This window comes from Sapajus apella, unplaced genomic scaffold (assembly GCF_009761245.1).
Source record: "Sapajus apella isolate SASKATOON/1434 unplaced genomic scaffold, GSC_monkey_1.0 scaffold12, whole genome shotgun sequence".
In the NCBI taxonomy this organism is placed as follows: domain Eukaryota; kingdom Metazoa; phylum Chordata; class Mammalia; order Primates; family Cebidae; genus Sapajus; species Sapajus apella.
Genome location: NW_022436952.1, coordinates 30,488,531 through 30,509,005, shown reverse-complemented (window position 1 = coordinate 30,509,005; position 20,475 = coordinate 30,488,531). Strand labels below are relative to the sequence as shown.

Here is a 20,475-nt window from a genome sequence, read left to right as displayed (position 1 = left end):
CTTTTGATCTTTGTTGCTTTAAAGTCTATTTTATCAGAGGCGAGAATTACAACTCCTGCTTTTTATTTATTTATTTTTCTCCATTTGGTTGGTAAATCTTTCTCCATCCCTTTGAGTCTTTGTGTATCCTTGCATGTGAGATGGGTCTGGATGCAGCATACCGATGGGTTTTGGCTGTGTCTTTTGATTGGGGGATTTAGTCGATTTAAATTTAGGATTGATAATATATGTGAGTTTAATACTGCCATTTGATGTTAGCTGGCTGTTTTGCCCATTAGTTGATGTAAATTCTTCATTATGTTGATGCTCTTTACTTTTTTGGTATATTTTTGGAAAGGCTGATACTGTTTGTTCCTTTCTGTGTGTAGTGGTTCTTTCAGAAGCTCTTGTAAAGCAGGCCTGGTGGTGATGAAATCTCTGAGTACTTGCTTGTTCACAAAATATTTTATTTTTCCTTCGCTTATGAAGCTTAGTTTGGCTGGATATGAAATTCTGGGTTGAAAGTTCTTTTCTTTAAGGATGTTGAGTATTGGCCCCCACTCTCTTCTGGCTTGTAGGGTTTCTGCTGAGAGAGCTGCTGAGAGTCTGATAGGCTTCCCTTTGTGAGTAAACTGACCTTTCTCTCTGGCTGCCCTTAGTATTTTCTCCTTCATTTCAACCCTGGTGAATCTGATGATTATGTGCCTTGAGGTTGGTCTTCTTGAGGAATATCTTTGTGGTGTTCTCTGTATTACGTGGAGTTGAATATTGTCCTGCCTTGCTAGGTTGGGAAGTTTTCCTGAATAATATCCTGAAAAGTATTTTCCAGCTTGGATTCATTCTCTTCATCACATTCAGGTACACCTATCAAACGTAGGTTAGGTCTTTTCACATAGTCTCATATTTCTTGGAGATTTTGCTCATTCCTTTTTATCCTTTTTTCTCTAATCTTGTCTTCTCGTTTTATTTGATTAAATTGGTCTTCGACCTCTGATATCCTTTCTTCTGCTTGATCAATTCGGCTGTTAAAACTTGTGCATACTTCGCGAAGTTCTCGTCTTTTTTTCAGCTCCATTAATTCACTTATATTCCTCTCTAAATTGTCTATTCTCGTTAGCATTTCATCAAACCTTTTTTCAAAGTTCTTAGTTTCTTTGCATTGGGTTAGAACAAGTTCTCTTAACTCACAGAAGTTTCTTATCCACCTTTTGAAGCCTATTTCTGTTAATGGAACACACTCGTTCTCCATCAGGCCTTGTTCCGTTGCTGATGAGGAACTGTGATCCCCTGTAGAGGGAGAGGCGTTCTGATTTTGGGTATTCTCAGCCTTTTTAGGCGGGTTTCTTCCCTTTGTTATAAATTTATCCATCTGTCATCTTTGTAATTACCGACTTTCTAATTAGGTTTCTGAGTGAACATCCAACTTGTTGATTCTCAGCGCCTGGCATCTGAGCAACCCACTGCGCCGGCTAAAACAGCGGCGTTAAGATTGATGGTGCTTTTCTGACTCTGCACCAAGAACCGCCGCGCCGAGGCGCCGGCAAAACCGCCACGCCGGCCACAAGAGTCGCGCTGGCGACCCATGGGGCTCCTCCGCTGGGAATCTCCTGGTCCGTGAGCAACAAAAATTCGTCTGAAAGCGTGGCGTCCTCTCATTCTCTGCGCTTTCACTGGGAGCTACAATCCCGAGCTGCTAGTGATCAGCCATCTTGGATCTCTCTCCCGAAAAAACACAATTTTTAAAAGCACAGACAATCCAGACCCCTCCTGTTCCCTGGGTGCTGCCCTGGACTGAGCCTGAGACGGGAAGTGACTGCCTTGCCTTCAGCCAGTCCAGGCTCCCCAGTGCTCTTTCACTGTGTAGGTGTATCCAAATGTGTAGGCAGTGGAAGGAATGTTTAAAAGCCAATTTTGCCTTATTTCATTTGTAGCCCAAAGTAGGCATGCCTTGAAAAAATATATATTTGAAACTTTGACAGCAACTGTGGTTTTGCTGCAGTCAGGTCACTAACACTCTAATGGCCCCTTTATCTCTTTTCTGTTTCTGGGCAAACCTCTTAGCCATTCGTTCCTGGTTAACTCGGAAACGCATCCAGAGGCTACACGCAGCTGCTACAGTCATCAAGCGCATGTGGCAGAAGTGGAGAGTAAGACATACCCAAGAAGTTGGGGTGGGCAGTGGAGCAATTTTGGGGACCAGGTGGTGGACCTGAGTGGGAATGCTGGCTCTGCCACTGCAATGCAGGTGGCCTTGGGCAGGTCATTCAGCCTCTGTGAGCCTCATATTGAATATGCAATGGGCACAATAACACCTACCCTGCAGGGTGGTTGTGAAGGTAAAGAGTGGTATAAGCAACTCTGGGAATATAGTGAACTCTGGGATGTACACTTTAAAAGACTGGGATTTACAGCTTATCAGTTATGTCTCGATGGGCCGTTAACTTTGTTTTCAAGTGGCATATGTAAGGCCTAAGCACCATTGCCTGGGGTGTATAGACTTGTACCATATGGAACCAGTTTGGTTCAGAGCAGCCAGTTCGAAACCAGGTGCCTTCGGTTCACCTTGTTAAGATGATTTGTTAGTTTTGATTTCCATTTTCTGCTAAGAGGGCTAGATAAATCTAAAGCTATAAAGGGATGTTTGATTTTTAAGATCAGAATGGCCTGCCTTGCTGCTGAAGAACTGGATGATGTGGAAGAAAAACACCTCTCTCAAGCTCCCAGTTCCCTAAGTACCTCCCCACTGCAGACCAGGCTCCTGGAAGCAGTAATCCGCCTCTGGCCCCTGGGGCTTGTCCTGACCAACACAACTATGGGTGTAGGCAGCTTTCAGAGGAAATTGGTGGTCTGGGCCTGCCTCCAGCTCCCCAGGGGCAGTCCCAGTAGCTACACAGTCCAGATAGCACAACAGGACCAGGCTGGTGTCACATCCATCCGAGCGATGCCTCAGGTACGTTGTGCGTGATGACCATGACAGCTTTGTTCCTGTGAACAGCAGGAGCAAAGCCTAGAAGTTCATAGGGGGAGTGAGACTGGCTGGGACAAGATCTGTCCCTAACTTTACTGGGTGAACCAGAAGCCTGCACGTCCTAACCAACTGTAGGTTTGGATTATTTACTTTGTTGTAACTGGGAATCTTCCAGAGCCCTTTATCTTTTTTTAAACTGCCTCTAATTATTTCAGCATCTCTCAATCTCCTTTTAGTTCCATTTCCAAATGCAATACTGCGTTTCTAGCAAGCTCCCAGCTGATGATGATGCTCATGCTCCGTGAACCACACTGTGAGAACCAGGGCTCTAGAGGAGTCAGGAGCAGGAGGTGATCGAAGTTTGGCCTAGGGCCAGGCACAGTGGTTCACATCTGTAATCCCAGCACTTTGGGAAGTTGAGGTGGGTGGATCACCTGAGGTCAGGAGTTTGAGACCAGCCTGGCCAACATGGCAAAACCCTGTCTCTGCTAAAAAATACAAAAATTAGCCAGGCATGGTGGCACACGCCTGTAGTCCCAGTTACTCGGGAGGCTGTGGCAGGAGAATCGCTTGAACCCAGGAGGCAGAGGTTGCAGTAAGCCGAGACCGTGCCATAGAACTTCATCCTGGGTGATAAGAGTCTGTCTAAAAGAAAGTTTGGCTTAGGATAATAATAGGTCAATTACAGAAAAGAGGAAAAATTTATGAGACGTAGCAAAAAAGAAACTACCCCAAGACTTGAGGCAAATAATTAGTCCCACATCACAACTTGGGTTGTGATGAGTTTGTTACCTCAAATGGCACTGGATTTGGTACCATGTTTTCCTCAAATTGTATTGCTGGGTTTTTCTCCTTTTCTAGCTAAGGAAATGGCAAGCAGAGCCAGTGGTCCAAGTCCTCTGTGGGGTTGTGTTGCCCAGGATGGAGTGCAGTGTGTTCAAGCGATTCTCCTGCCTCAGCCTCCCGAATAACTGGGACTACAGGCATGTACCACTACGCTTAGCTTTTTTTTTTTTTTTTTTTTTTTGTATTTTTAATAGAGATGGGTTTCACCATGTTGGCCAGGCTGGTCTCAAACTCCTGACCTCAAGTGATCTGCCTGGCTTGGCCTCCCAAAGTGCTAGGATTACAGGCATGAGCCACCGCACCCAACTTTGTGTTTTTATGATATGAGCAGCCAGGGAGAAGTCAGCCAGCACACTAGGGAAGTCAGTGTCACTCAGGGCTTTGTGAGTCACCCCAGCAAGCTAGGCCTTGCAGAAATAAAGTGGCCAAGGAAAGGCGAAAGTGTGTTGCTCTGGTAGAACCTCAAGGTCTGGGTCCTGGCTCTGCCCCATTCACTGGATGATCTTAGCTAAGACACATTTTCTAAGAGCCTGACTATAAAATGGGCTAATACTCAACTTACTGCATGGGGTCACAGCAAGGAGCAAGTGAAATGACAAGGCAGAAGGAAACACCGAATTTCCATTCAGAGGAATTACTATATAGGCCTTAATCTGGATAAAATCTCCCATGAAAACACAGGCCTGCTGGAGTGTAAACAGAAGGGTAAATGTTTAGATCTTCAGGCTTTAAGCAGTCATAGGACTGTGACAGACATTCCTCTTAGGGAGCACCCCCTCATAGGGTTTCCTCATGTCTCACACTGAGTGGATGTAATGCTTTCTATTTTAATACTGCTGTGGCCCCAATACTAGTACTTGTCCATACCTCCTTGCATTTCTAGCATCTGCTCTGTGGGGTTGTTAGGCCCTGGCACTCCCAGGAACTGGGGCTAAAGCTGCATCTCTCTCTCTCTCTCCCCCTCTAGGGATCGATAAAGTTTCACTGCAAAAAGTCTCCATTGCGCTATGCTGACATCTGCCCTGAAACTTCGCCCTACAGTGTTACCGGCTTTAATCAGATTCTGCTTGAAAGACACAGGCTGATCCACATGTGACCTCTTCTGCCTTCACTGAGCTGGGTGATCCTTGGTGCCTTTGTTTCCACAAGGCCTTTTCCTGCCAGCTGCCTTGCCAAAGACATTTAATCAGCACACAGCTGCCAAACTATTCCCTCAGTGCTCCAAACACACATGAGCAACAGTGTTAGCTCCAGCCTTGAAGCCAGGGTCCTGTGGCCAGTGTGTCATTGGGCCTGGGGCTCTAGGCTACATCAAGCACTGATGGAGTCAGGGCTCATAGTTACCAAAGTAGGGTTAAACATCAGGGTCATGTTTCTCTACCTTCACATATCAAACTCAGCAGCAGTCATGACTATCACTACAGTGAGGAACCCCATTCCACATAAGCACTTTTGGAAGAAAACAGGCAAAGTTGGCCTAAAACTGGCACTGGAATTTGGGCTGGGGAAGATTTTGTAGTTATTTCCTTTAAAAAGGAAGAAAACTTTAGTATTTAATAAGTTGTTAATTTATTTAATGTAATTTCAAATTATGAACCCAGTGTACAATAAAATCACATCTTGATTTTATTTAGTAACACTGTTCAAGTTTAGCTCCATATCAAGCGTAAAGCTTAATACCATTTATGATGTCTGTCAATGGTACCAAAAGTAAAACATTTAAGAACAACCATCTGAATGTCAAGTTTTCTCTCCATAAAGGATTTGCCACCTTAAGGACCCCACATCTGCCTGAAACATAAGCCCACATCCATGCCTGTAAAGGCCTGTATAGCCTACGTCAGCCAGCATCCTGGAAACTTCTTTTGCCTGGGGCCCCCCAGACGAGCTGGTCTCCTGCAGAGAGGGCAGGTAGGCAGGTTCTGGGAGTCCAACATGAGCTTAAGCAAGCAGCACAGTAGTCCATGTTAAGAATCCTCATTCTTCGATGGTTCCACAATTCTTAAACAGCAGTCTGCAAACTCCACAAACAAGGGTTCTTGCATGCAGGCTCTCATGAGCTTTGCTTTGTCTTCCCCCTGATCGAGACTGACCATCAACTGCCTGAGGTGTGGATTGAGCAGTAAGCTTCTTAATGTTGCAGATTCCCCTAAAAATTAACAAGAAAAAAAGCTACTCTGAGTTCAAGTGGGAACACATGGAGATGGTTGAAGAGAGAAGAAATGTTTCAAGTGTGATAAAACCATCACCAGGCATGGTGGCTTATGCCTGTAATAGCAATTAGGGAGGTCAAGGTGGGTAGAGCTCAGGAATTGAAGACCAGCATGGGCAACATGGTGAGATCAGTTTCCATATTAAATGCAGTAACAGAGACCAGTTCTTGGTATCTTTGTAAACAATGTAACTTCGTGCCACTTCAGCTAAGAAAAAATGCTTTATCAGCACAATCACAAAGAGAAGTCAGTGTCACTGACTTTAGATCTTTAAGCTGCTGGCATGTTTTCTTTCCTTATAGGTATAAAAGTTGCAGAGGGCAGTTATACCAAATACTGTGAATGATTTCTAAGCATGTGATTCAGCGTGCAGCAGGACCAGTAGCAGCGAACCAACAAAACCACCAGCATGGTAATTTACAGTCTATAAAATTTTTCACACCTATTACTAGCTCAGCTGCAAACTCAGTCTAATCATTACCATGAGACTAACTGCAGCGCGTAACCTTTTGTGATTCTGTGAACTGGGAAGAATGAAATTAATAGACACCATATACAAGAAACAGAGTATTACGTGGACTGAATAAGCAGTACTATAAAAATGTGGGGCATTAACAACCTGTTTCCCCTTAAAAAAATCAAATCGTGATAACCAGTCTACATTAATGGCTGGACTGAGCACTGGGGATCTAATACAGGTCCCTGCTGTATAAATCGGTATGTGAGAGATAAATTATCATAAATGTTAAGTGATTTATTACTAATAAGTCCAAGCTGCTATGGGAAACCAAAAAAATACCTAATTCTGAAAGAGACACAGGTCAAGAAAAGACTAGCTGAGCAAAGAAAACTTGAATCAAGCCTTGAGGGGAGGAGCAGAATTTTGTTAACCAGCAAGACCAGTAGGATTCCAGGCAGAAGGAACTGTGTGAGGAGTCTGGGAGGTGTGAAACCCGTATGTTTACAGAATTATGTGACTAGATAGTAAGGGCCCTGCATGCCACGCTTAATCAAGGATTTAGTAACTTTAAAAAAACCACAATCCTTACAACACAGTAAATATCTCAACGGTTGACAAGCACAGCACAGACTTACCTAAATTCTTTAAATTCTGCAAAGAAACTCTGTCTTCTTCCTCATCACTATTGAGAAAATCAGCTACACAGTCGTCATCATCATCTAAGGAATACAAAACAAGTCAATGGCTCATGACTAAAAAGGAGGCCTGGACATCAGATTTTAACTAGTTCAACAGGATAAAAATGTATGCACACACATGATAGTGATAGGGGTATTCAGGCAGGTACAGACAAAAATCCTCTTCTCCGGAGTTTGTGACTATACCAACACTCCTTTTTTAGAAGGGGGAGGCTAAGTGAAAGAAGAATTGGTGACTTTAACAAATGCACCCTAGTGTTCACATCCTTACTGTATTATGTGGTCCTGTGGTCTTTAGGCCTAGACCCTGGTTGTCTAATAACTTATTACCCCTTCCCACCTCAACATGGCTCCATATGTCATTGCATTTCTAGCATCTTCTCTGTAGGGTTCAGTTAGGCCCTGGCCCTCCCAGGAACTGGGACTAATGAACGCCTGTGATAGGCCAATAAACTGGATGCTCTTTAAAAACCAGCCAAGCAGAATCTCCTGTGCTTTCAACATGGGCAGAAACTGCTGGCATTGCCTGAACCCAACCTGGAAATTTCTCAAAGGGCAAAAATAGGCCATGACTTTGCAGGGAACATTCAGTACCTCTTTGGTGGTATCAGAGGGGCTGCTTTCAGAGCCTGGCATAGTGCATGACACCCAGGAGGTATTAAAGAACATTTAGATGGCTGGACGGATGGGTCGACAGCCAATTACTGCTATAAGCTCTGAACCCCCAGCAGCAGCAAGAGACAAAGTCCCCTGCCTGGGCTGAACTCAGGTAAACGGATAGCCCCTGCCAAATTCCTGGAAGGAGACCAGCATCTGTGGGCTAGAGAAGGCTCCTGCCAGCAGGGCCCACCACAAACCCCCAAACTAGAGCCATGGCCTTTCTCATCTGTTTTTGTGCCTGTTTTTCTTCTGAATACTGCTTTCAGGTTGCTCATCACCCATAATGACATGGCCCCACTCCTGGTGCTCAGGGCTAAAGAAGCTGTTGCTTCTCAAGGAAGCCATTGTTCTGGACTCCTTGCCCAGCCCCAGTCTTCCCTTTTCCTTCCTTTCTTTTTTTTTTTTTTTTGAGGCGGAGGGAGTTTCGCTCTTGTTACCCAGGCTGGAGTGCAATGGCACGATCTCGGCTCACCGCAACCTCCGCCTCCTGGGTTCAGGCAATTCTCCTGCCTCAGCCTCCTGAGTAGCTGGGATTACAGGCACACGCCACCATGCCCAGCTGATTTTTTGTATTTTTTTTTTTTAGTAGAGACGGGGTTTCACCATGTTGACCAGGATGGTCTCGATCTCTTGACCTCGTGATCCACCCGCCTCGGCCTCCCAAAGTGCTGGGATTACAGGCTTGAGCCACCGCGCCCGGCCCCTTCCTTTCAACTTATTCTATGTGAAGTCCCTTGCAAGTCAACCAACCCACCTTTGTTTTCCACAGTCTTTATAATTTTGGTAGGAGGAGTTGATCTTATTTTTTTTCCAACACGACGAGTTTCAGGGTTGCACTGTTCTGAAAAAGACAGAAATCCCAGGCCCACATTACCTCCATTTCAACAGCAGGGCTGCAGCTCCCCACCAAGTTAGCATCTAGGTAGGAAGCCAGTGTTTGGGGTAAGGGAAGTGTGTGGGGTACCCAGGAATGTTGAAGAAGTGAGAGATCAAAGCAAGTGGCAGGTTAAGAAAAACCACCAGCAGCCTGAGCCTGGCAGGAGGGCTGAGGAAGCAGGGCTCACTCACGCACCCTAAGAACCTGTCCCCATCCTCCCTACCCTGCCGAATCTTATTCTCACCAAAATTACTTGGGGTGTTTGAAACAGCTGCTATAAACCAGATACCAGATGGGATAAAACCAGAGGCAAAACAACCAAAGAACTTAAGGCCAGCTACGCTGGCTCACACCTGTAATCCCAACACTCGGACACCAAGGTGGGAGGATCACTTGAGCCCAGGAGTTTGAGACCAGCCTGGGCAACATAGCAAGACCGTGTGTCTACAAAAAAATAAAATCAGTCAGCCATGGTGGTACACACATGTGGTCTCAGATACTCAGGGGGCTGAGGCAGAAGGATCACTTAAGCTCAGTATGTCAAGGCTACAGTGAGCTGTGATTATACCACTGCATTCCACCCTGGGTGACAGAATCAACAGAGCATGAGGTCACAGGAAAGGGTTCTAAGGACACAAAGGCAGAACTAGTTTGTAGAGGCTTAAAATTTAGACTTGACAATATGCTATGGAAAAGTTCTAGTCACCTAGGTGGCAGTTATGACAGACGCCACTGACTAAGTGCCAAGCACTGTGCCAGGTACGCAGTGAGGTACACAATGGCTCATGGAACTTTTACAAAGCCCCCATGACATGGAGACTGTTAATTTACATAGAGATGAAAGGATTAAATACTTTTCTTGTAATAAACTTGTCCTTTGGGGTCCACAGCTAGTAAGTAGCAGAGGCAGATTTGGAATCCAGGTCTAACTTTACAGCTGTGCTATACATGTAAGGTACAGAGCAGGAGGAACTGAAGGAGAGGTGAATTTTCTGGGTTGTACCTGACCCCGAAATACATTTGTGTCTAAGGGGCTCAAAAAGAGGCTGGAGCTATAAAGATTTGGAGGTCAGTAAGAAAAAAAAGTAGGCCGGGCGCAGAGGCTCACACCTGTAATCCCAGCACTTTGGGAGGCCTAGGCGGGCAGATCACAAGCTCAGGAGTTCAACACTAGCCTGGCCAATATGGCAAAACCCCGCCTCTATTAAAAATACAAAAATTAGCCGGGTGTGGTGGCGCACACCTATAGTCCCAGCTACTGGGGAGGTTGAGGCAGGAGAATCACTTGAACCCGGGAGGTGGAGGTTGCAATGAGTCAAGATCACGCCACTGCACTCCAGCCTGGGTGACAGAGCAAGGCTCTGTCTCCAAAAAAAAAAAAAAAAAGTAAAAGATCACCTACCTCACCTACCTAGGAATAAAGTCAAGAACAGAATTAAGGGAGAGATCCAGCCAAAAAAAAAACCTCAGAGACATGAATAAAGGGAGGAGAGGCTGAGCACAGTGTCTCCCAACTATAATCCCAGCACTTTGGGAGGTTGTGGCAGGAGGAATGCTTAAGCCCAAGAGTCCAAAACCAGCCTGGGCAATACAGTGAAACCCTACCTCTACAAAAAATAAAGTTCATCTCCGCTACTCAGGAGGCTAAGGTGGGAGGATCTCTTGGGCCCAAGAGGCTGAGGGTGCAATGAGCTGTGATCACGTCACTGCACTCCATCATGGGCAACAGAGTAAGACCTTGTCTCGAAAGAAAAAAAAAAAACAATACCAAGAGGATCTACAGCTATGCCACCCTGAGTACACCCTATCTCATCTGATCTGAGAAGCTAGAGCAGGGTCAGGCCTGGTCAGGACTTCGATGGGAGAATGGGAGGACAGAATACCACAGAGCAGTATCTTCCCAGCCTACAAAGAAGAATATCAAGAAAGAAGAAGCCAAGCACAGTAGATATTCATAGGAATCAAGAAAGATGACAGGCTGGGCACAGGTAGCTCATGTCTGTAATCCCAACACTTTGGGAGGCCAAGGTGGGAGGATCACTTGAGCCCAGGAGGTCAAGACCAGCCCAGGCAATATAAGACCTCATCTCCACAAAAATTAAATGAGCCAGGTATGGTGGCACATGCCTGCAGTCCCAGCTGCTTGGGAGGCTGAGGTAGGAGGACTGCCTGAGCCCAGGAAGTCAAGGCTGTAGTGAGCAGTGTTTGTACCACTGCACTCCAGCCTGAGTGACAGAGCAAGACACACACACAAAGACAAATGAAAAGTGTCCAACAAATGTGGCTATCAGAAATTTCTGATAAAAATTATTCTTCGCCGGGCGCAGTGGCTCACGCCTGTAATCCCAGCACTTTGGGAGGCCGAGGCGGGTGGATCACGAGGTCAAGAGATCGAGACCATCCTGGTCAACATGGTGAAACCCACCCCGTCTCTACTAAAAATACAAAAAATCAGCTGGGCATGGTGGCACGTGCCTGTAATCCCAGCTACTCAGGAGGCTGAGGCAGGAGAATTGCCTGAACCCGGGAGGCGGAGGTTGCGGTGAGCCGAGATCGCGCCATTGCACTCCAGCCTGGGTAACGAGAGCAAAACTCCGTCTCCAAAAAAAAAAAAAAAAAAATTATTCTTCACTAAATACCACTTTAACACTGCCTATAGCAGCAACAAAGGCAAAATTAATGTACATATCCACCAATAAGAAAAATATTAAAATGACCATACTACCCAAAGCAATCTACAGAGTACAATGCAATCCCTATCAAAATACCAATGACACTCTTCGCAGAAATTTTTTAAAAATCCTAAAATTGGTATGGAACCACAAAAGACCCCCAAAAGGCAAAGCAATCTGGAGCAAACAGAACAAGGCTGGAGGCATCACCAATACTTGGCCTCAAAATATACTACAGAGCTATAATATCTAAAACAACATGGTACTAGCATAAAAACAGACACACAGATCAATGAAACAGAATAAAGAACCCAGATATAAATTCACACATTTACAGCCAACTGACTTTCCACAAAGGAACCAAGAGCATATGGGGGGGGGGAGGCAGGAAGCACTCTTCAATAAATGGTACTAAGAAAACAGAATAACTGTAAGGATAACCATATGCAGAATTAAACTAGATCCTTATCTATCACCATATATAAACATCAAAATGGATTAAAGACCTAAATGTAAGACCTGAAACTGTGAAATTACTACAAGGAAACACAGGGGAAATGCTTCAGGATGTTGGTCTGGGCAATGATTTTATGAACAAAATCTCAAATCACAGGCAACGAAAGCAAAAATAGGCAAATGGAATTCTATTACACGAAAAAGCTTCTGTACAACAAGGGAAATAACAGAGTGAAGAGACAACCTATAGAATGGGAGAAAATATCTGCAAAATATTCATCTGGCAAAGGGTTAATATCCAGACTATACAAGGAGGCCCCCAGCAAAAAAAAAAAACCGCAAAAACACAAAATAACAAAAACATTTAAATGGACAAATGGGTCACCCAAGGTGGCTCACATCTGTAATCCCAGCCCTTTGGGAGGCCGAGGCGGGTGGATCTCCTGAGGTCAAGAGTTCAAGACCAACCTGGCCAACATGGTGAAACCTCGTCTCTACTAAAAATACAAAAATTAGCCGGTAATAAGTGGCAGGCACCTGTAATTCCAGCTACTCTGGCGGCTGAGGCAGGAGAATCACTTGAACCCGCGAAGTGGAGGTTGCAGTGAGCTGAGATCATGCCATTGTACTCCAGCTTGGACGACAAGAGTGAGACTCCGTCTCAAAAAAAATAAAATGGACGGGCCGGGCGCGGTGGCTCAAGCCTGTAATCCCAGCACTTTGGGAGGCCGAAGCGGGTGGATCACGAGGTCAAGAGATCGAGACCATCCTGGTCAACACGGTGAAACCCCGTCTCTACTAAAAATACAAAAAATCAGCTGGGCATGGTGGCGCGTGCCTGTAATCCCAGCTACTCAGGAGGCTGAGGCAGGAGAATTGCCTGAACCCAGGAGGCGGAGGTTGCGGTGAGCCGAGATCGCGCCATTGCACTCCAGCCTGGGTAACAAGAGCGAAACTCCGTCCCAAAAAAATAATAATAATAATAAATAAAATAAAATGGACAAATGATGTGAATAGACACTTCTCAAAAGACATACAAATGGCCAACAAGTATTTGAAAAAATTAGTTCAATGATTATTGGGGACATGCAAGTCAAAACCACAATGAGATATCTCACCGAAGAAAGAATGGCTATTATCAAAAAGACAAAAATAACATGCTGGCAAGGATGTGGAGAATAGGGAACTCTTAAACACTGTTGGTGAGAATGTAAATTGGTATAGTCATTATGGAAAACAGCATGGAGGTTCCTGCATGGATGGGCGGAGTAGAAGAAAGGCTACCGACTGTTCAAAATCCGGGGTGCGATTACAGGCAGGGACAACACAGGAAACTGTCCAACACACAGGTAAGAGACGTATGACACCTAGGACCAAGTCAAAGAAAGCAAGGCTCCTGCAGAACCCACGGAGACCAGAGGGGGGAAACGAAGCACAGCCAACACGGCGGTGGGACTAGGGGGCTGCCCCGCGCGAGGAGGGGGCCGAGGGCTGGCGGGGACGAGGGCTCACCTTTGTGCTTCCGGAAGCAAGCCACCGAGCAGCTGTAACGAGAGAGGGCCAAGGCCGCGTCAGCTTCGGGGGCCCACGGCCCCTCCCGCACCCCGCGGGGTCCTGCCCTCCCGCCCTCCCGCTGCGGCCCGACACCCGCACCCCCGGACCCCGTGACCTCCCCACTCACTAGGGCACGCGGCAAGCCGGGCAGCGGTATTTGGGCTTCTCCAAGCAAATCACGCACACAACGCTGCTACAATTGAGCGACGCCATGGTCTCAGGGAAGGAAACTGCTTCCCGCGCAGCCGCGCGCGCGTACCCGCCTCTTTTCCTGTTTCCTAAGCGGGAACCAATCAGCACTCCGCAGGCAGGCAAAAGCAATGGATTGATCCTGCTGACTGTCCCAGTCCTCGTAAGTAGAGCGTCGACACACTCGATGTGCATCAAGTAGCTGCGTCCCAGGTTTTCCTTGATTCGATCACAGCTTTGAAGAACTTACGTAGCCCTGTCTTTATGCGGCCGTGTGGCTTGGAGCAAGTCATCGACACTCCAGGTGTATTGCCCCGCATGTAAAAAACAAACAAAGGCCGGGGAGCTCAGGCCTGTAATCCCAGCACTTTGGGAGGCTGAGGCAGGAAGATCACCTGAGGTCGGGAGTTCGAGACCAGCATGATCAACATGGAGAAACCCTGTCTCTACTAAAAATACAAAATTAGCCGAGCATGGTGGTGCATGCCTGTAATCCCAGCTACTCGGGAGGCTGAGGCAGGAGAATCGTTTCAACCCGGGAGGTGGAGGTTGCAGTGAGCCGAGATGGCACCACTGCACTCCAGCCTGGACAACAAGAGCCAAACTACATCTCGAAGAAAAAAAAAGTCCTTTACTTTACTTTCTGGCTTCGATTTCCTGAATCTTGCAGGGACATTAGGGTTCTTCTGCCCATCTCATCAGCTTATTCTTGGTGAAGGACAAGTCCAGACTCTGGGCAAGTCAGAGTCGGTTGGATCACACAATAGACAGAAACCCGGCCTTCCCAGCCTAGGCCATTTTTCTTTCTTTCTTTTTTCTTTTTTTTTTGAGACAGAGTCTCACTCTGTTGCCAGAATGGAGTGCAGTGGCACTATCTCGGTTCACTGCAACCTCCACCTCCCGGTTTCAAGAGATTCCCCTGCCTCAGCCTCCCAAGTAGCTGGAACTACAGGCGCCTGCCATCACACCCAGCTAATTTTTGGATTTTAGTAGAGACGGGGTTTCACCATGTTGGCCAGGATGGTCTCGATCTCCTGATCTTGTGATCTGCCCACCTCGGCCTCCCAAAGTGCTGGGATTACAGGCGTGAGCCACCGTGCCCGGCCTAGCCTAGGCCATTTTTCAGTTGGGAAGGAAGGATAAGTCTGGCCACTGGCAAGTGTTTATTGAGCTCCAACTGTGAGCCCTTCAATGCTGGGGACCCCCAGGGACTTCTAATGAAGATGTGGTCTCTGTCCTCTGGAAACCTAATGCTTGGAGTGAAAGTAGGATGGGGAAACAGGAAGGGAAGAGACTAACTCTTAGGGTCCTGCCAGAGCTAGCCTGCACCTGCATGTCCCTGAGAGTGAATGCTCCTTAAATTTTGCACTCTAGGCTTCTCACACCTCCCCGTAGTCCTGGCCTTAGTGGGCTAATTGACCAGGAAGCAGGCCAGTAACCACTGGCCCCAAGACAGGGATCCCAGGCAGATGAGTCGGACAGATTGGCTATGATGGGACTTGAATGCCACCACAAACTTACATTTAGACGAAGTCATGGGTTTGTTTAGCAACTTTGCTTACAGCTGGGCATGGCCCAGCCTTACCTTGGCTCCCATCCCACCTGCACTGGGCCCTTGCAGAGCCATAAATTGCCCTCACCCCTAAGCACCTCCTCTTCTGTGTTGGCTGTTCAGCCTTCAGGCCCCCCCTTCAATAAAGGTGTCTACAGGGATAGATCTGCAACAACCAAGGCAGTGGTTGGAAACGGCTCAACCCCCTCCCTGGCTGTGTGACCTGGAGGGGTTGGTTACGCCCTCTGAGCTCCCTCATCTATTTAGAGTGGATGTTTGGACTTATTTTCCTGAGCTGTTTGTAAAGCAGAGAGGAGACCATGTGCAAAAATTTTGTAATCTGAAGTGCTACATGATATCTAGAAAGAGTGTAACTCTTGGATCTCCATCTGGACCACAAGAACGTAGGTTCCAGGCCCCAAGTCAGGCCCCTCCAAAACAATTCTGCCACCCGCTTCTCGAGAGGGAAGTGAGCAATGATCCTTCCTTTGGGCGTGGCGGCCTGAGGACCCAGTCCAGTCCTCAGGGCTGAAGCTGCTAGGCCCTCTGGCCACATGCCTGTCCTGCTTACAGTGGTCCCAGCTCCCACCTCTGCCCAGGACCCAGCCTAGAATCCAAAACAGGTCCACACAGGCCCAGTAACCCGCAGCATTCCTCATATTGTTCAACAGTTGTACAATAATAATTTGAACTTGAAGCATCCCAGAAGGTCCAAGCTTACCTGGGAAGGCCAGAGAAGGCCAGTGACTTGTCCAGGGTCACACTTAAATCCTCTGCCAAGCCAAGCATGGAGCACCAGCCTGTAGTCCCAGCTACATGGAAGGTTGGGGCTGGAGGCTCACTTGAGCCCTGGAGTTCAGCGCTGCAGTGAGCTATGATTGTGCCACTGCATTCCAGCCTGGGTGACAAAGACAGAGACCCTCAACTTAAAGAAGAAAAATTCACGCCAGGCGCAGTGACTCATGCCTGTGATTCCAGCACTTTGGGAGGCCAAGGCAGGTAGATCACTTGAGGCCAGGAGTTCAAGATCAGCCTGGGCAACATAGCAAAACCCTGTCTCTACTAAAAACAAAAAAAAAATTAACTGGGTGTGGTGGTGCATGCCTGTAATCCTAGCTACTAGGGAGGCTGAGGCACGAGAATTGCTGGAACTCGAGAGGCAAAGATTGCAGTGAGCCAAGATCATGCCACTGCACTCTAGCCTGGGTGACCAAGCAAGACTCTGTCTCTAAAAAAAATTTTTTTTAAAATTAAATTTAAAATCCTGTGCCTAGGCCGGGCGCGGTGGCTCAAGCCTGTAATCCCAGCACTTTGGGAGGCCGAGGTGGGTGGATCACGAGGTCAAGAGATCGAGACCATCCTGGTCAACATGGTGAAACCCCATCTCTACTAAAAATACAAAAAAAATCAGCTGGGCATGGTGGCGCGTGCCTGTAATCCCAGCTACTCAGGAGGCTGAGGCAGGAGAATTGCCTGAACCCAGGAGGTGGAGGTTGCGGTGAGCCGAGATCGCGCCATTACACTCCAGCCTGGGTAACAAGAGCGAAACTCCGTCCCAAAAAAAAAAAAAAAAATCCTGTGCCTAACCGGGTAAAGTGGCTCATGCTGGTAAATCCCAGCACTTTGGAAGGCCGAGGCAGGCACATGGCTTGAGCCCAGGAGTTCAAGACCAGCCTGGGCAACATGGCAAAAACTTGTCTCTACCCAAAAAGATATAAAAACTAGCTGGGGGCAGTGATGTGAGTCTATAATGCCAGCTACTCAGGAGGCTGAGGTAGGGAGAATCACTTCAACTCGGGAGGAGGTTGCAGTGAGTGTCCAGCCTGGGCGACAGAGCAGGACCCTGTCTCAAAAGGAACAGAGAGAGAGAAAATAAAATCCTGTGAGCTGTCTAGTACGGGTAGAAATTCGCCCACTGTGGAGGCATCACTGCCTGACTGATTTGTCCTGTGATGTGTGCACCGAGGCTGAGGTCAGAGACAGTCCTAATCATTTTCAGGGCTCAGTCCCTCCCACCTGCACCCAAGCCATGCTGACTCCCCTACCTGCGAGTGTAGAGATGGTGACTCCAAGAAAAACAAAAAAGACAGAAAGAAAAAAAGGAAAGGAAAGGACAGGACAGGAAAGGAAAGGACAGGAAAGGAAAGGAAAAAAAAAAAAAGAAAAGAAAATTCGGCCAGTCACGATGACTCACACCTGTAATCTCAGCACTTTGGGAAGCCAAGGCAGGCGGATCACAAGGTCAGGAGTTTGAGACCATCCTGGCCAACAAGGGGAAACCTGTGTCTACTAAAATACAAAAAATTAGCTGAGTGTGGTGGTGTGTGCCTGTAGTCCCAGCTACTCGGGAGTCCGAGGCAGGGGAATTGCTTGAACTCAGGAGGCAGAGGTTGCGGTGAGCTGAGATCATGCCACTACACTCCAGCCTGGCGACAGCAAGACTCCATCTAGAAAGACAGACAGAAAAGAAAGAAAGGAAGAAAAGAAAGAAATAAAGAAAGAGAAAGAAAAGAAGAAAAGGGAGGGAGGTGGAGGAAGGAAGGAAGAAAGAAGAAAGGGAGGGAGGTGGAGGCAGGAAGGAAGAAGGAAAAAGGAAGAAGGAAGGAAGGAAGGAAAGAAGAAAGGAAAGAGTGAAGGAAGGAAGGAAGGAAAAGACTGCTGGAAAACCTCCAAAGCACATCCCTGCAGGGAAGAAGCCCCTCCTCTACTCTGGACACCCGCAGCTTGCCTCGACCTTCACACCCCTCGTTCTCCAAGGTCCAGGAAACGAGGTGGGCTCAGCGCGATGGCAGTGAGGTGGTGGCACACCACGACGCCCAGCCCAGCTCCTCCGGGCAGTGGCCAGTTCAGACAAGAAAGGGGGCTGTGTGACCCTAGACCCTGCAACTAGATGTCCACACTGATGTCCCCACCAGACCCGTCCTAGTGGTCGCCCAGGGCTGTCTCGGGCCTCCTCGGCGTCAGCCTGGGATGCAGTGCGGGCCCTGGAGAGAGGGGCGTGGTTGTCATGGTTTTCAGAGCTCTGCGTCCTGGCCCCGCTGTCCCGCGCATTCAAGGAGAGTCGGGGCTAATCCCACGGCTGAGACGCAAGACTCGGCGCCTCGTCCCGCCAGAGGGCGCTCCAGGCCCGCACTGCCCGGGTGGGGCACGCTCGCCCGGATTCCAGCGCAGCTCACACCCCGCCTGCCCCCCATCCGGTGCGCAAGGCGCAGCTGTCTGGCCGCGCGGGTAAGAGCAATTCCAGGCTATGATCTGCACCTTGGACATTGCCAGGTGACAGGAAAGTGCGTCGAGAGCGTGGGGCGAAGCGGGCAACCCGATGCCCACGAGTGTTCCCTGCGCCCACCGAGGGCTCCGCGTACCACTGGCTGTCCAGGGGCGGTTCCCCGCGGTGCTCAGGGCACAGGTGAGCCAGGGCCAGCACCATAAGTGACTACGATGGGCTCTTTAGGGACTGCTGCCACGTTCGCACCTGCGTGCCTCGGTTTCCCCGCTGGTATCTAAGAGTAGTTCAGGTGTTAAAGTGAGTGACGTTGCTGGTGGGAATGAAATGAAGGAGACCTGAGTTTCCGGTGGAGTGGGTGGACCCAGTAACTGGTTTCCAAAAACTCTGCATATTATTTCATACTCATGGAATTATATCCATCCTCCAATTCTAGACTGAACAACAATATGACCTGCGGTTAGACCTCATGGAGAACTTCCAAACTACAAAAGAGATAGAGAACAATTGCATTCTCCACAGTCCCAGAACTGTTGGGAGAGCACAGACAACAGAGGTAGCCATTGCTCTCTGGACACACCCTACCATGCACAATCCCACATTTTTCTTTTCTCACACTCCCTCCCACTTGCAAATGCAATCGATCTTCCACCTGACATTCCCGAGGACACACAGAGATTCTAAGAATCAGGGCTGCCCAACCAGCTTCTCCAAGAGGCCTCTAAAGGTGCCCTGTGGAGCGGGTGTGCAGCCCTGGGCTTTTCACAAACCTCTGAACCCACCTCCACCTCCCACAAGGCAGCGGTACATAACTCTGCTCTATGAGGGGCGGGGAAGAGGAATGGAGACCCCAGGTTTATCTCCTTATCATTTAAAAATGAGGGCAAGATACAGACTTTTTTAGAAAAAACCCAACAGGATTCTTCACTAGCAGATCTACACTACTTGAAATGTTAAAGAAAGTTATTCAGGCAAAAGGAAAATGACATGAGATGGAAATTTGGATCTGCACAAAGGAGCACCAAAAATTGTAAACATATAGGTAAATTCAAAACGACATTTTTACTTTTTTTTGAGACGGAGTCTTACTCTGTCACCCAGGCTGGAGAGCAGTGACGCAATCTCAGCTCACTGCAACCTCTGCCTCCCGGGTTCAAGCGATTCTCCTGCCTCAGCCTCCTGAGTAGCTGGGACTACAGGCGCCCACCACCACGTCTGGCTAATTTTTGTATTTTTAGTACAGACAGGGTTTCACCATGTTAGCCAGTCTGGTCTCGAACTCCCAGCCTCAGGTGATTCACCTGACTCGGCCTCCCAAAGTGCTGGGATTACAGGTATGAGCCACTGTGCCTGGCCCATTTTTACCTTTTTAATCTATTTAAATGATAATGGGTTCAAGCAAATATAACAGTACATCGTGCAGTTTGTAGCACATGTAGATTTAAATATATGAAAGTAATAAGATTTTCATAAAACATACAAATGGTGGAGGGAAACAGAAGTTACTAGGTAAGACTCTTACACTACATGCCACATGGTATAAAATTATTACCTCCACTGTAGAGGTAAAATGGCATCAGGTACTCAAGATCAAAGAAGGCAGGATTGTGGAGTAGTACTTCAAAGAAAAAAGAGAGAGAAAAGCTAGCAAAAAATGAAAGAAAAAAAAAGCAAACGGGATAATTAAAAAGAAATAGCAAGATGATAGACTTAAACCCATCTGTATCAACATATTACATGTAAATGGTGACCCAGCGCCATGGCTCACACCTGTATTCCCAGAACTTTAGTAGGCCAAGGAGGGCAGATCACTTGAGGTCAGGAGTTCAAGATCAGCCTAGGCAACATGGTGAAACCCTGTCTTTACTAAAAATATAAAAATTAGACATGGTGGCAGGTACCTGTAATCCCAGCTACTCAGGAGACCGAGGCATGAGAATTGCTTGAACCCAGGAAGCAGAGGTTTCAGTGAGCCAAGATTGCCCACTGTATTCCAGCCTGGGCAACAGAGTGAGACTCTGTTTCAAAAAAAAAAAAAAAGTAAATAGTTTCTAAACACCTAGTTAAAAGACAGATATTGCCATATTGGATTTAAAAAAAAAAAAAAAAAAAAAAAGCAAGAACCAAC

General features: G+C 47.4%; 2 protein-coding genes across 2 annotated transcripts in view; one reads left to right on the top strand and one right to left on the bottom strand.

Moving 5' to 3' along the window:
- MYO19 (myosin XIX) overlaps positions 1-5,522 on the top strand; it is a 46,362-nt gene extending 40,840 nt beyond the window's left edge. The window contains 4 exon segments of the mRNA XM_032280749.1: positions 2,041-2,126; positions 2,633-2,929; positions 4,761-4,880; positions 4,883-5,522. Of these exon segments, the coding sequence (XP_032136640.1) occupies positions 2,041-2,126; positions 2,633-2,929; positions 4,761-4,880; positions 4,883-5,041 (662 nt within the window). The 3' untranslated portion in view covers positions 5,042-5,522.
- Positions 5,344-15,980, bottom strand: ZNHIT3 (zinc finger HIT-type containing 3). The gene is made up of 6 exons (XM_032280753.1): positions 15,846-15,980; positions 13,511-13,807; positions 13,342-13,373; positions 8,579-8,665; positions 7,102-7,185; positions 5,344-5,942 (listed from the first exon to the last, which is right to left on the bottom strand). Exons 1-6 carry the CDS (start codon positions 15,911-15,913, stop codon positions 5,761-5,763), a joined length of 750 nt encoding a protein of 249 aa, XP_032136644.1. The 5' UTR covers positions 15,914-15,980; the 3' UTR covers positions 5,344-5,760.
- Positions 15,981-20,475: the final 4,495 nt, after the last annotated feature.

What these genes read in the sequence shown, in the direction of transcription:
- ZNHIT3 (XM_032280753.1), bottom strand. Translation starts at nt 15,913, where the DNA reads ATGCTTGGCTTGGCAGAGGATTTAAGTGTGACCCTGGACAAGTCACTG. An exon ending in TTGCTTCCGGAAGCACAAAG is followed by an intron (nt 8,666 to 13,341) that starts GTGAGCCCTCGT and finishes TGTCTTTTTCAG; the next exon opens with AACAGTGCAACCCTGAAACT. An exon ending in GCAGAATTTAAAGAATTTAG is followed by an intron (nt 5,943 to 7,101) that starts GTAAGTCTGTGC and finishes GTTAATTTTTAG; the next exon opens with GGGAATCTGCAACATTAAGA.